At 38.9% G+C, this 15,785-nt stretch overlaps 1 protein-coding gene across 6 annotated transcripts in view; it reads left to right on the top strand.

The window, feature by feature from the left end:
* Positions 1 to 15,785, top strand: part of gabrb1 (gamma-aminobutyric acid type A receptor subunit beta1) — a 63,658-nt gene that overhangs the window by 12,391 nt on the left and 35,482 nt on the right. For all 6 annotated transcript variants that reach the window (XM_040137276.1, XM_040137281.1, XM_040137280.1 and 3 more), the window contains one exon: positions 13,368 to 13,588. In XM_040137276.1, coding sequence (XP_039993210.1) covers positions 13,368 to 13,588 — 221 coding nt within the window. The remainder of the gene's footprint in view (positions 1 to 13,367; positions 13,589 to 15,785) is intronic.

Raw genomic sequence — 15,785 nt, 5'->3', positions numbered from 1 at the left:
ATTATTTAAAAACTTCATAAAACTGCACACAGGGACCATCTACACAGCCAACAATGGACTTTTTGAAAAAAAAATATTTGTAAATTAAAATGGAAATGGTGAAAATAATGGACAATAAAGACTTTTCTTTAAAAAAAAAAAGTTGATATGATCTATATTTGTTTTGATTTGTTTTGTTTTTAGTTTAGTTTGACTGTTTTATTTAATGTTATTTATTTTATTTCATTTTACTTTACTTCACTTGATTTTACTTTAAGTTTGTTGCACTTCTGTCTCATTTCATCCATTTTTGTGTCCACTGCTTATAGTTTTGCATTCATTTAATTATGTCTTCCTTGACAAAGACTAGGTGAGGGAATTGTTTATATTTAAACCTATTATTGACACACAAAATCTGCCATGTAAACAGCATGTGAATGAGTGAGATGTAATGTGATTTTTTTTTGATAATAAAAGAGAAAGAAGCAATGACCAGTGGTGTAACATCAGCACTCAGCAACAGACATTCGCATTTATAGGGCTGGCCCCAATGTTGTGGTCCAGCCAAAAATGTTGAAATTACAGTAAAAGCTCTTCTGCCATGCATAGCCGCTTGCCTTGGGTTTGCCATAGAGTAAAGCAAAGAAGCTGTGAAAACAGCTGAATTCTTGCTTATTCTACAAAGATCTTCTAAAATGGCCAAAAGGGACAAAATCATATGAACAAAACCCATTAGAAGTGGTGATAAATAAGTGGATTGTTTGATATTTCCAGTAGACTATTGTCTTCAATTAGTATCACAGGTGCATTCAATCTTTTAATCAGTCATTCAGCTTCTGTTTGGTATCAATGTGAGCACCACACTGAACATGGACAAGAGAAAGAAAAGAAGAGAGTAGTCTGAGGAGGCAAGGAATAAAAAAATTGCCAAGTATGGTCAAATTTAAAGGCTACAAGACCGTCTCCAAGCAGTTGGATGTTCCTGAGACAACAGTTGCTAATATTATTAAGAAGTTAAGTTCCATGTGACCGTAGCCAACCTCCCTGGATGTGGCTGCAAGAGGAATATTGACCCCAGATTGAACAGACACAATTTGCTGCTCACTCTATAGTAAACTACTGAGTGTCTGTTATATAGGGGGTAGTGAATAAGTGAACAGGAGAGTGATTTCAGACTCAATTTTTCTAGTAGTGCAATGACATGGTTGACAAGACCAACATCTCTTTGTACAACCTCAGTGAATTAGTCTAAACTCTCACCTTATACTTTAGGGGAGATTTTTCTAACACCTCAACGTCAGGGTGAATTCAGGAACCCTGTGTTGTACTTTACTTTTCACGATGCTTACGAGAAAAATACCAGGTCACTTTTACCCTCTTTGCATCTGAATGAACTGGTCCATTGGTTGTCCTGGGTATTACTCTCTTTCTTTCTGCAGCTCCCACCCCACCCACATCCAGACTTCTTTTGAAGCACTGTTTATAGCTGAACTCTAGCTAAACAGTTTGAGTCGTAGATTTGTTATCATGGCAACCAGTCTGAACCGGTGTAATTCAGTGTAGCAGTGTTACTTCTTGGTGATTTTTGAATGAGTTCGATGAGTGCTATGTGCTTGACACATCTTCTGATATAAAAAAAATTTCCCTGAGGCTCTAGAAAGCTTGCTGCTTCCAAAACCAATCAATAGCATCAGCACAAGCAATAAGCAATAAGCAGCTCATCAGCTGTTAATGAAAATGCCTACATTACCCTCAGTCCCATCAACATCTCTCTGAGCATTACACTTACAGCCAACTAATAAGATTACAAATTACTCAGTGGATCTGATAGCTTTGTCTATTAGTAGTCATTTAATCCATCTTAATAACAGCAACTAGCCTGTGAATGCTTTGGAGTGGTTTTACATCTACAGACCTACCACTGCACATTACTGCTTTCTAAGCCACAGTTATTTTGTGTTGCCTAAAATGAGAAAATTAGACTGAACACTTAACCATGTAGTATACATTTAGGAATTTGACAAGGCGTAATCAACAAGATACATCATTATTAAGGAAACATGAGCATTCTTTATTAAGAATACTCTTAATAAAAAATGCTCATATGTTTGTAAAACTTGTATGTACAGTATATACAGTACGTCCTTACTAAAGAAAGATTTGAATTTTCTAATTGTATGGACTTGATTTTGCAAGAAAGAACAGACTAAAGAAACCTTCCCACAAGACTTTGTTTTGCATTTAGAGAACGTCATGTGTTACCATAGTATGTCCTCCTAGCAGCTGTTATCAATCAGCCTGGCAGAGTGATGTGTCTGGCATCACCTCCGGATTAGGATTTATGAGAAGGTCTGCAGACAGTACTTCTTCTCTGCACTGAGAAGATACAGGTGATAGGTGTCAGGATGTGACCTTCTTTCCAACAACTTGTTCAGATCTAGGATCAACAGGGATCCCTTAGCTCTAACACATTCCACAATCAGAAGGCAAATACAAAGAATATTAGACAATTTTTTACAAATATCAAGACATATAAAGCTTTAGGGATTGGCCATTATAAAAATAAACCTTTAAACAGAATATCTATGAGAATGGTCTCAGATCAAATCAGGTCAGATCAAGTCAGTGGTAGGTCAGGCCAAGTGTTTCTAGTAACTCAACAGATTTTACAGGAAAAGGGTACTGCAGTCTGAAGCCTTACCAGCATGTAGCATTAGACTGGCCAGGACATTTACATGTGAATCCATCAGCAGGTGAATCAACAAAACAAAAATCACAAACTGATTTGTGTGAAACTTAATATGTAGAATTCCCTGTAACATTTGACAGTGATGTGCAGGGAGAGTTCAAACCTCAAAATGTTGTTCATCCGTTAATAGAATAATGTAATATCCATCTATTATGACACTGACAAAACAGCTTCTCACATTGAATGACAACAGATGTCATTTTAACTTTAATTTTGTTAAGGATTGGAACCTGCATAGACCTCCATATACAATACTAACTTCCTTTCTTTTATTCTTCTATCTTTTAATAACAATGAATCCATTGACTATGCATAGTGTGAAAGGAGTTAAACCCAGTAAAGAATCCTCAGAATCCTCAATTGTCACCCAACTTTACATCTCTACACGCTCTCTTGTAGAATCTTGTTTTGGCTTTATCTCACTTTACAGAAAAAAGAGCACCAAAGAACAGGCAGATATATTAGAAGAAAATTAACCACCCTAGAACAAGGCACATGAAAATGTGTTCGTTGCAAAATAGAAGGAAATCCAGAATGAATGGCACATAATTTTATAATGACATTCATGGTTCCTAGAGGATAAATCCTATGACTTTGGTGATTCCCGGACTTTTCCTCTTGTGTCACCATGACGTTGACATTTTTGGTCTAGAATGAAATGTCCTGACAACAATGAAAAAGACTGCCTTGACATTTGCTACAGACATTTGTGTTCCCCTCAGGATGAATTGTAAGAATTTTGGAGATTAAAGGTTTCCGCAACACACTGAACTAAGATGGCTAACATGGAAAATATTGTAAATATTTTTTTTAATAGTAGATAAAGAATCTACAATAGGTTGTGTTCATTTAAAAAAAATACTTTTAATGTGTTGCATTAAATGCAACTACAACACATGGAGCACAGTATTAGTTCAGGCAGAGCACTGAAGTACACTTGTCTTAGCTGTCTGGCATCAGTTGTTTCATTCATGCTTCACAATGGCACATACATCGCTGTTTGGCCACTAGCTGACTAGTAATGTCCAATCGTATGCATTCATGTTTACTGTGTTGCCAGTTAGGACCTGATACAGCTCACTATATACCTGCTAATGTCTTCATTCTAACACCATTTGCTGCTGCTTCAGCTCCCCACACCACCCCAACCTCCTCTTTATGTGCGGAGCTTTTGGTATAGTTGATTTAACTAAAATCTAATGTTCATATATGTATTTGTTATGAGAGGATTAGTCTTTGTAGCTGCTTGGATTTATTACGAGTTCCTTCAAAGAGCAGAACATTTTCTACCAAATTTAACAGTATAAACATTTGCATTAAATAATCAGTTCCTAGACATAAGTCATGCAGTTGTCATGCAGTTAAAGCACCAATGTACCCTGTCATTTTATGCTGTATGCACTAGCATCTGTCCTGCTTAAAGCACTGTCTTCTGTAAAAATCAAGAAGTCCTCCGATCAAAAGAAAGAATACATCATCACTTGATATAGGCACTTACAGTATGTGATTTATAATATTTCACACGTAAAAGCTTTGATTTCACATGTGCTTTAGTTAGTGTCCTGGAAACTCCATGGTATAAAGTAAGATAGAGGAGCTGCGGTGTTACAACACAGTTTTTTTTTTTTGCCTTTACTTTAGTAAAACTAAACTCCAGCTTCCTAGCTGAAGTTTTTCAAAACAAAGAGCAAAGCATTTGTTGAAGCAGCACTTCCGGTTTGGTTACAGCTTCAAATGTGCTAGCCAGCATTTAGTCTCCCATCTGACTACCTAGATTTGCATGAGCCTTTTAACAGCTCTGATTTTCACTTGTTAGCTTGTCCAGACAGACAGCTCACAGAGCCATTAGACAGGAGGTTAATGGAACTCCATTTGATCACATGGTCAGAGATGGCATTTCTGAGAAGGGAGATGAAGAGCAGGACTAACCTGAGCTGGGCAGGAAGGTCAGCCAGCTGAGCAGCAGTTGATTACGAGGTTGTGGACAACATGAGGCTATGGTTGAAAAATGAGCCTGTAGGTTTTACAGTAGATGTTATCCTGCTCTGAATGGAAAACTAACACAGTGGGGAAAACATCTGCTGCAACCTTACAGCTCCTCCTATGTGTTTGAATCAAAAAGAAGAAAAGAATATTTAAAAATTCAGTGATTCTTGGAGCAACGCTGTATCCCTAGGAATTATGCTTATATTGGCTGTTTTTGTCCCTCGTGTTTTATGTCCAGTGCCACACTCAGTGTAAATGCAGGAAATAGTGCGCCCTTTATAAAGTAAAGCAGAAAGTGTGTGGAGGTCAGGGTGGTGAAAGGGCATGTAGGAAGTCTGACTTTCATGTGGGGAAACTGGAGTTCCCATTCTGTCACAGAACTACTTTTAAACTTTAACCAAGTATTTAGTTGCCTAGCCATAGCTTAACCATGATTTATTTGCAATGAATATAATCTCACACTGACACAGTGACAGATCTTTGAGGGGCTTGAGAGCCAAAATAGAGAAAGCTATAATTGCTTAACTGAAGAGGAAATTGCTTGTGGACAGTCTTGTGACAGGAGTCGACTCAGTAGACAAATAGGATGTCTCCTGAATGAACTGTGTGAACTTTTTGTCCAGATAGTAACTGCCAATTAGCAGTTAACAACGAAGCTACCTTTGAGAGAGAGCTGAAGTCAAAACTTGCCACCTGGGCTAACCTCTGTTCCACTAGCTTCTGTAACGTAATGCAATCAGTCATTCAGCCTTTCTTTCATCAGTCCTTGTGAAAAACTGAAGTGTATTCCTGGGTTTTACTTTCGATATTCCAAGTCAAATTGGCATACACTACAGGACTTAACATTAGAAGTTTGAATATTTGCGATTTTAACAAATTTAAACAATTACTTTTTGAATTTACAAAAAACTACAGCTCCCATGACAATTTACTAATTTGGCCAGTTGCAGTTTAAGTAGTCACTATGTTATCAGACTTTCAACACCACCTATAGGTGGGGTTTTTTCCACCTGCTTTAAGTGCTTTTTCAATTTGAGTGTAAAAAAAACCTGAATGGAAATGTTGGGAGTCCAAAAAAATCTATAAAATCACAAAAAAGTGGAGCTTGGCTGAGGTGGTTGGAAGTTGTTGTATTTGTAAAAGCAAAAGGCAGCAAAGTGCAATGGAAACAGGCATGTGACCTAAACATCCAGTGAAGAGACTGAAAGTAGCAACAGACTAAAACATCAGATATTAATGGAGCGATAAGTAGACCGTTACAGTCCATAAATTAATATATGAAACAAACATAAATGCCATAAATGTTTTGCACCTGTGCAGTTTTGACTGGTACTCTTTTAATTACGTCAGCTTGTTTCACCCTCTTCTTCTGCAATGCTTTTAAGGGCACTGAATGGAGAATTAGCACCACCAGCTGTTTATCCTGACGAACCTACTCTTAATATTTGCATAAGAGTAATGGACAGAATCACAAAGTCAATTGAAATTAGGTTAAAAATTGTGAATTGTGTTACATTTGGATTGAAACCCGCCTCATGTTACGAAGAAGTGTGGATGAATTTCCCAGTACCACTTTTTGATGTGATTGCCCTACTGTTATTACAGACAGGTTTGAACTTGCCATGGTCCCTTTAACTGGCACATGGACTCGCCTCTTTTGTCAAGCCATGACATTTAACCTGCGATTGTGTAGGGCTCATGGGAACTGATGCACATTCAAAGTCACTTGAAAATTTACCATCCTTATCTAAACATATGTGAGGCTATGCTGATCAGTTGGATCTTCAGTAGTTTATGTTTTTACAAATGCCAATGGGATTTTGAATGAGGTTTTCCTACTTCTGGAACAGAACCTGATGGTTCTGGTTTCACCTCGGTTCTGTATTGTGACGGGCCAGCACTTAACATGTTCCCGGCTGGCTAGCATTAGCAGTTAGCTTGCCAATGGCAGTGGCTCGCCAACTACACTGTAAGTTGTCACTATGTCACTAGGCCTCCATGTACCACCTATTTCACGAAGAGATGCAGATCAATTTCTCTATGCCACTTCCTGATTTGACCAGGCCTTCAATTTCCCATCAGTTTATCAAACTCAATTAAAACTTCACTTTCTCATACATTTTTCTCATAGTATTTTCTCAAAGCATCTGTTGCTGTAAAATTGGGTTGTGTATCTGTCTGTCTCAGATATTTGATATCGATCTATGTAGGCAGTACAATCTGGTAGAAAAATGATACTGATAAATGTATGATACACTGCCACTGAAGGCCAATTTCAAAATGATTTGGATGCAATTAGGATTTGATGTTTTACATTTTTAATATTAAAACGCTGAAGAAAATGAATCAATAATTTTGTCAATTCTTATTTCAAAAACTGGCCATACCCTACTGAGTGATGTCACAGCAGGTGGAAAATATCAATGGGGGTGCTCTGCATTCAGATTCATTCTGTAGCCGTGTGAGTTTTTACCTAACATACCCAAAGTACTGTATGATAAAACACAAAAGCTATAAAGAAAATACTTACAGTACTACACACACAGGTTCACAGTATGAAACCTGTTCATGTAACAATTTCCTGGAATGTTTAATAAAATCACAGTACTTTATAACTGGCACGAAATAAAAGCCAACAATTTGGTTTTAGTTTTTACACTAGATTCACTTAGTCGTCTTTAAAAAAGCAGTCACACTCTCTGTCTGCTCTTGTTTCTTGGTGGTGAAGTCATTCCTTCTGTCCTTGTGTTCACTCCTGCCAGAACCTTGACTTGCACTGAATTGTCACTTTCTACCTGTACGTGAGTGCATGCTGGGGTTGGCATGGAAACAAGGGGAGGGATGGGAGCGTGCTGGTTGGTTTGGCAACAGCAAAAGGCCTGACAACAAACAAGAGTGTCAGCATCTGTCTTGTTTTTCGGATGATCGTGTCATCTGTCATTGTTATTATTATTATATTATCACTGAAAATGTGTACATACTTTATAATGCAGTAAAACAAGACCTGTATGACGTTTTAATGGAAACATTTTTCTGCTGACTCAGATGGACATTTTGTTGTATATTGATTGGTTTGCAGGTGCCCATCAAAAGGATATATCAGGACACCTCAAACATAGTTCTGGTTCTTAATGTTAAGAGAATTAGACAGAGTTAGAGAGAGCTTAAAGTGTTCTGTTGCTAGCCATATTAACAATACTGATGAGTCATGATAAATTGCCAGGTAAAGTAGGTAGTTTTAGTCCCAGTGAAACTGAGAAATTACATACTGTACACAACTAATTGTTAGAGAAATAAATTCACTGTATAATTCACACTGTTGGTGTGAATGTGAGTGTGACTGGATTTTGTTTCAGCCCTGTGATAGACTGGCGACATGTCCAGGGTGTGTCCCGCCTATCGCCCAGTGTCAGCTGGGATTGGCTGCAGCTAGCTAATGGAGGGTGGATGGATAATTTTATTAAAAATTTAAAGAATGAAGTCTCTCATTTACAAAGGTATTCTGACCTTTAATTCAATACTTTATAGAAGTATTTGGTAGTCTCTCTGGGTAAATCTCTGAAAGCTTCGCACACCTAGATTTGGGCAGTTCATCCCGTTCTTCCTGGCAGCCCCTCTCAAGCTCTGTCAGATTGTCAGATGCTTCAGGTCATTGTCGTGCTGAAAGGTGAACCATCGCACCAGTCTCAGGTCACCTGCACTCTGGAGCAGGTTTTTTTCAAGGACCTCTCTGTATTTGGATGCATTCATCCTTCGCTCAGTTCTGACCAATCTCTGTGTCCCTGCTGCTGAGAAGCCCTCCCCCCATAGCATGATCCTGCCACCACCATGCTTCACCGTAGGGATGGTGTTAGCCTGGTAATGAGCAGTACCTGGTGTTCGCTGGACATAGTGTTCGGAGTTCTGTAGCTAGAGACCTCTGGATTCTTGGTCACCTCTCTTACCAAGGCCCTTCTTGCCTGATTACTCAGTTTGGCAGGACAGTCAACTCCAGGAAGAGTCCTGGTGGTTCCAAACTTCTTCTATTTCACATTCACTGAGGCCACTGTGCTCCTGGGAACGCTCAAAGCTTTAGAACTGGTTTTATACTCTTGGTCTGATCTTTGCCTCGCCACAGTTTTATCAACATGGTCTACTGAGAGATCCTTGGACTTCATGGCTTGGTTTTTGTCCTGACAGGCAGAGTGAACTGAGGCACCTTACTGTGATTACACAGGTGTTTGCCTTTCTAAACTCTGTCAAATCAATTCAGTTTGTCACAAGTGGACTCCAATCAAGTTTTAGACTCATCTCGAGGATAATTAAAGCAAACAGGAAGTGCCTGACCACAATTTGCAGTACCACAGGAAAGGCTCTGAATGGTTTTGCAAATGAGAGATTTCAGTTTTCTAACAATATGTTTTCACTTCGCATTATGGGTTATTGAGTGCTGTCTGATGGGCAAAAATATCCATTTTATTCATTTAAAATTAAATCTACAACACAAAGTGTGCAAAAAGTGAAGCCACTGCATGTTATCTACTGTTTCATTGCTGTAAAAAAACTAAATAAATAAGAAAATAAAATAAATCAATTAGATGAGGAAGGAAGGAGAAAAAAGACAGAGAGGTGAAACAAGTTGTTAAAGAATAACCCTGGCATTATTCTATATTTTTTCTTTACAAATACCATGAAAAGACCAAAATCAAAAATGTGATTCAGTCTCCCAGTACTCTCTGACTTCCCAAGCCTGTTGGTTCCTACTTTAGATATTATATTATATGTTATGTAGTTATATATTTTTAAAAAGGCTCATTAATTTCTCAAAACAACCGGCACCAGGAAATAGTGCAATAGTTGGGGACTATTTTCAGTGGCGGATTAATCTGCATTTAGTGTTCTAGTGATTATTTCTTGGAGCAGAACATTGTATGTGGGATTCAGTCAAAATACACTACAGTGTGTGTTTTCATGGTAATGAAGGAAGATATCACCCAGTGTGGCTCACTGAAGTGTTTTAAATAGTTTTAGATTAAAAAAAAATGGAGCTCCATGGTACAGAGAAATCAGATCAGGCATTGAATATACTAAATAGTTGGTTTGGGTCTGCATATGGGATTTGTTGACTATAACAAAAGTAGAGAATATCCTTCAAATGGTCAAAACTCTAGAACAAAAAGTTGTAAACATAACATAAACACATTTTCATCTTTTAAAGTTGTTGTGGTGAACGTGTAGCCTATTTTCACATCCAGCAGACAAAGAGCAACATTAACATTCATTTGGGGTGGTGTTTGTGTCCAATATTGCCTCTCTTTTAGCCCTGTTTTTGGTCTCCACCAGCTCCTGAGGGAAATATCTGGCTCTTTAGCTGCTAAATGCTCCACTATGTTAACCAGCTGGTCTCTAACTGTGTCTGTCTGCACTCAGGTGCTGAGCAGGTAGTGGACAGTAGGCTTATTAGTGCTTTGTCACCTAAAAAAGCTGCCCTCTGCTGCTGGAAACAAGGTTGACTAAAGCACTGAGACTGAACCAAAATAGTAAAGCTGGAGGCCATAAAGCCAGAACAATGAGCTAAAAGAGCCAATTGCGCACACACAAATGAAACATGCATGTTTTTTTTTTTTATCAATAACTACAGCATATGAATTCAAGTGATCAAAGTATCCCAATCACTGGCTGAGCACTGCTGCCTGCAGTTTCAGTTTTTCTTAGATCTGAAGCTGAAGTGGGCTGCAAAAGGCTCGCTCTGCTACCCCATCACCTAACCCATCCCCTTTCTTAGGATGTATTTAAGGCTTCATCCAGAGATGACTGTGGATAGGGAAGAATTAGGTCAGGAGGTGGAGTTAGCATGGCATAGGTGCCCATGTTCTGCTGCACTGACAGAAGGAGGTAGCTACTGTATATACACAGACAAGGTGAGAAAGAAAGGGGAGAAGTGTGGCAGCACAGAAGAGATCACCTCTCACACAGCAACATGGGCTATTGGAGGGAAAAAGGAAAACAAACCAAGGGCATTTGCTGTCCCTGTTCTTCTGTCCACCTGGAATGCTATGCAGTGTGGTGCAGCAGCAACAGCGGTGAACCTCTTCCTCTCCTTGCTGCCGTGCTTTAGCACAGTACATATGCATAACGGTATTCTGCTCACGTCAAGGCCATCACTCTGCTGCGGAAATACTGATGTGCTATAGTGATGATGGTGAAGCGGGTGCTGAAGGGAACAGCTGTTTCTAATAATAGACTCTTAGAAAGTCTTCATCCCCAGTGGGACTGACTGCAACCCCCACCTACACCCAACACACACACACACACACACACACACACACACACACACACACACACACACACACACACACACACACACACACAGGACGCCTTCTTATTCTGTGTTCCCAGCTTTATGAGCCAGCACTTCCCACTGCTGCCTTATCAGAGGTGATGTCATCTCCACTTTATTACTGGCCACTAACAGTTCCAGTGGCTGGCTTGTGACTCGGATGCACTATTTGCACACCTCTGAATCATCGCTCACATCTCTGATTTGCTTAGCATCATATTTTTAAAACTGATTAATGAAGAGAATCAGGCTGAAAATATTTTTGCCATATGAACCTGGTGAGCAACCTTAATTTAAGTGAATGGGAAGACAACTTTGAACCTGTTATCCAGTTTTCTTAAAAATTCATAGTTGAAAGAGCCCAATAAAACAATTGTTAATGTTTATCTTTCTGTTGTTCTATGACCACAGAGGTGAGGTGTTCAGATGTGCTACAAACTTTTCCATAAAGTTTATTTCCTTCCAGGCTGTTGGGATATGAATGCATAAGCATTTTTAGAAACTGCAACGAATGCAGAGAAAACCAGAGAGCTGTGAGTGGAATATTAACTGTAGCTTTGCACATCAATTAGCTCAATAGAAGCGCAGTGATGCAACATTTTCATGGCAACTTTCTGTAAAGGTTACCGGAAGTCAGCTGAATAATTCTGATGAGTAGCATAGGCGACGATTCAGATTTCATAGCAAACTCCACAGTTGGTGCTAGATGGCAGCAGTCGGAGGGACTGCACTACTGCGATTGGTTGTTTCGTTGTCAGGCCCCTGTCCCTAACCCTAAACACTAATCACAGTACGTCCCTCTGGTTGATCCAATCTGGCATCTACAAAACTCCACCTGGCCCAGCATACCCCGCGCATGCACAATAAACAATTATTACTTTCCATGCACTTCATGGTGTGTCGTTAAGTTAAAGATATTCTTTAACTTAACGGGGGGGGGGGGGGTAATCGCTGTTCCTATGTTCCTTGCTTTCCTATGGTGCTGAAATGTGTGCGTTTGACTACTTTTTCCAAATCCATAAAGCAACCAGTCATTTAGGCTATGGTTTTTGCAGAAGGTTAATCTTGGGTTTGGGGATTGGGCATTCACCTGTTTAGTGCACCAACCAGCAGAAATATAAGTTGGCGCCTATGATGAGTAGTTCATCGAGGCTTTAAACTAATGCCCTTTTTTTGGTTTTTACAATATTTTTATGTCTTGTTTCTTTCTTTATTACCTCTGTCACTTCTTTTTTCAGTGACTTTTTAACAGATTTTTGAGACCTCCACCACTGCCTACCCTGTTAGCTAATGATTAGGCTTGTTATTGATATTCTGTGTCTGTCCTTGTCTCTTGCTGCACCCTCAGAACCAATCAATATGAGAGTGAAGGCAGCCTGGGTCCTGAGATGGTGTGTTTACAATCCAACACTGAAAACGATCTGGATTTTTGTAACTTTTTAGTTCCACCTTTGACCAAACCAAAATGTCAGAGAGAATGGTTTGATCCCTGATCCCTGGCCCCTCATATCCACATGTCAAAGTGTCCTAGAGCAAGACACTGAACCCCAAATTGCTAAAGATGGAATGAGATTGAATGAGAGCACTTACACAGTTTGTATGTGTACATTAAAACAGAGTTAATTATGGCGATCAGATGACTGAACAAAGGTTTAAACAGGTGAGACTGTCATCCGACCAATGCATGTTGGCTGTCATTAGCGGGGTTTTTTTAATATCTGAGCTAAGGAGGAACATGAATAGATTTGGCCATTTTTTCCACCGATTAGACATTTCAGTATGGTCTAAAATATTTTTGATCAGCATTTTAAGTTTTAGCTGGTTTAGCAAGAATGTAGCTACAATGCTAGCAAATAAGCCAACAGGCTTGCTAGCACTTATACTGGCAATAACTGCCAGTAACTTATGTTACGGTAGACACTGACATATTTTCCACAAGGTTATCCCTTGTCAGCAGTAAGGTTTTATAAAGCAGTGATGACAACTAACATTGAAAATAACATTAATTATACCTTTTAGGGTGTGCTACCGCCCAAATGGTAACCACATCCGAGTTCTGTGGTCACTTCCCACAGTTCCTTGCAGGATATGACTGACAGTTTATGAGACAAATAGAAGAGCAGCAGAGAGAATCCCCAGAAGGTTTTATGTTGGAATGTAGTTGCTAATCACAGATGTTACAAACTGAAGATCTAAAACTCACACCAGTTTTCACATCAATAGAAGAAGCAGAACAACACACAGGAATTTGCACAGGGCAGGAAAGATCCATGAATCATTGGACCATTTATGTTGATGTGCTAACCTTCCTCTCTCACCATGTTATTCCCGCAGGACTATACCATCACCATGTACTTCCAGCAGTCCTGGAGAGACAAGCGTCTCTCCTACACAGGAATTCCTCTCAATCTCACCCTGGACAACCGAGTGGCAGATCAGCTGTGGGTCCCTGACACCTACTTCATTAATGACAAGAAGTCCTTTGTCCACGGGGTGACAGTGAAGAATCGAATGATCAGACTGCACCCTGATGGAACCGTGCTCTATGGTCTCAGGTGAGAGCTGCTCCCGCTATTTACTTTGTAGCCCTTTTCAACTGTCATTTATTTGCACCATTAGGTGGTAGGTAGGGGAAGTAAGCAGTTGTTAAAAGACATCAATGTAAGCAGTGAAACTGATGATATATTTTATTTAATGTTAATGTGAACATTTGATACAAAAGAGTTTCCAGGTCTCTGCAGGGGCCTGCGCAAGCCAGTTAGTGGCCCAAAATTGTGTCTAGCATATGTCCATATCTTAAATATGTAGACCTATTTTTACTGAAGATTGGCACCATTAAAAAAGCTCCACTAACTCAGTGACAATTGCATTTCCTATACCTGTCTCACAATAAAAGGCTCCCTCTGGTGTGTTCACAGCACCCACTTTGGGAATCACTGAAGTAGGGAGTGCTACAATGTATCATGAGAAATTGGAATTTGTTACGGTGCCTGTCAGCCAATCACAATGTGAAGTTGGAACTATGTTTTGTATTGAGTAGTACATTTATTAAAAAGTCTGGCTTTCAGTCAATAAGACTGGCATTTTAAAGCTGATTGACTTTTCCACAGAGTGGCAATAGTAGAGCTTTATTCCCCACGTGACCTGTGTGTATGTGCTTTTCTAGTCCTACTTTCTTAGCCCCAAATACGTTAGAATATCACTTCATGGCCAGCAGATTAGCATGGAAAAGACTCCTCAAAGGCTCCATTCGGAGGTTAAGTGTTGCTCTGTCTGCATCTACTCTGGTGCTTGGATTTACCTGAGGAAACAGAGGGCTGGTCATTGTCAATAATTCAGTCCTCTGAGTTCAAAAGCATTCTGTCTTTCAGAGGGAGAGGAATGATGACTGGACAGTTTTCGGCTGAGAGATTTTTTTAGCTTCGACACAAAGCTGCTCATTTTATTAAGGTGTTAACTTTGGCATATTTTTCCTGGAGCAGCATCTAATTCTGACATTTGAAATCACCAGAAAATTCAGTGGGTATGTTCAGTGTTTATAGTGTCACTGACCCTTTAAGTTGTTGGGTGTGATTTCTTGTGGACTTTACATGTCCTCCTCCTGTTATGTTTGGTTTTCCTTCACAGACCAAAGACAGTGTTTATGCTGAGCGGGGTGTGCTCAGGTCCCCAACCTTTAAAAATTCAGCAAGCCCCATGGGAGACAGAAATTTAAATTTAGAGGGGTCCTGAATTTTGTTGTTCATTCAGGATTAAAAATGCTTCTGTTTGTTTCTTTTCCTGTCTTCGCGTTTACGTGTTGTAAAATGCTTAAAGATTCCTTGGGAAACTGTGTTTTTTCTGACCAAGTTCATACATTTCTTTGTCTTCATATGGGTTAGTTTTATGGAGATAAGGAACAGAAATACAATCAGTGATCATAATAATTAAAGGAAAATATAGGATCATTTTAATTTTCTTTATTCAGTTCATAGCTAAATAATATGTATGTTTTATTTATTACAAGTTGCTTTCTTCTCCTATTCTAAGCTATAGAAATATATTCTGTAAATTCAAAGATGCTGTCAAAAAACTATTAGTACTCCCTCCTGAAGTCTATTCTAATTTGAATCTGGAACCTTTTTAAGCAACTTTGTTGCATATTATGAGGACTATAGAGAAAAAGAATGTATTCAATTGAGATGTTTTATTTCTCCATTCTGAGTAGTAATGGATTTTGATACTCGATGTGCAGAAAATCTTTAAATGATCTACAGCTTTTGGCATTTTATCCTAACATTCAGAGGAAATCATCATTTCATTCAAACTACAAAATAGGCATTATTCAACAAAATTTTAGACATTCCTTGAGTTCCACAATATTTCATGAAATCTCACACACTGATCTGCCCAAATTCATTTATTTTCAGGGGTTTAAAGATAATATTTTTCCATTGTTTACCTGAAAAACAGCTTAACACTGTGGCACTGAAGTCTGTCAATTTTTTTCCATTGCAAATTAGAAGAGTTTTCCAATTCTATAAATTCATTGTAACCATAAAAGCAAAGTTTTCACATCTACACAGTATTATTGGTGTGACGGCCTAATTTTTCTACATTTCAACAAAAAATCTGTGGTGTGGCGGAAAAAGGTCAGACGTGGTTAAAAGAACACAACAGTGAATAATGTTGAGTTTTATTATCACTAATACTGAGTAACATCTAGCTGAAAAAATCTAAACTTCAAATATAAATCCGCATTAAATGAGAAAC

This window comes from Xiphias gladius, chromosome 10, assembly GCF_016859285.1.
Source record: "Xiphias gladius isolate SHS-SW01 ecotype Sanya breed wild chromosome 10, ASM1685928v1, whole genome shotgun sequence".
In the NCBI taxonomy this organism is placed as follows: Eukaryota; Metazoa; Chordata; class Actinopteri; order Istiophoriformes; family Xiphiidae; genus Xiphias; species Xiphias gladius.
The sequence above is the reverse complement of the archived record's forward strand: the minus strand, read 5'-3'. Positions and strand labels throughout refer to the sequence as shown.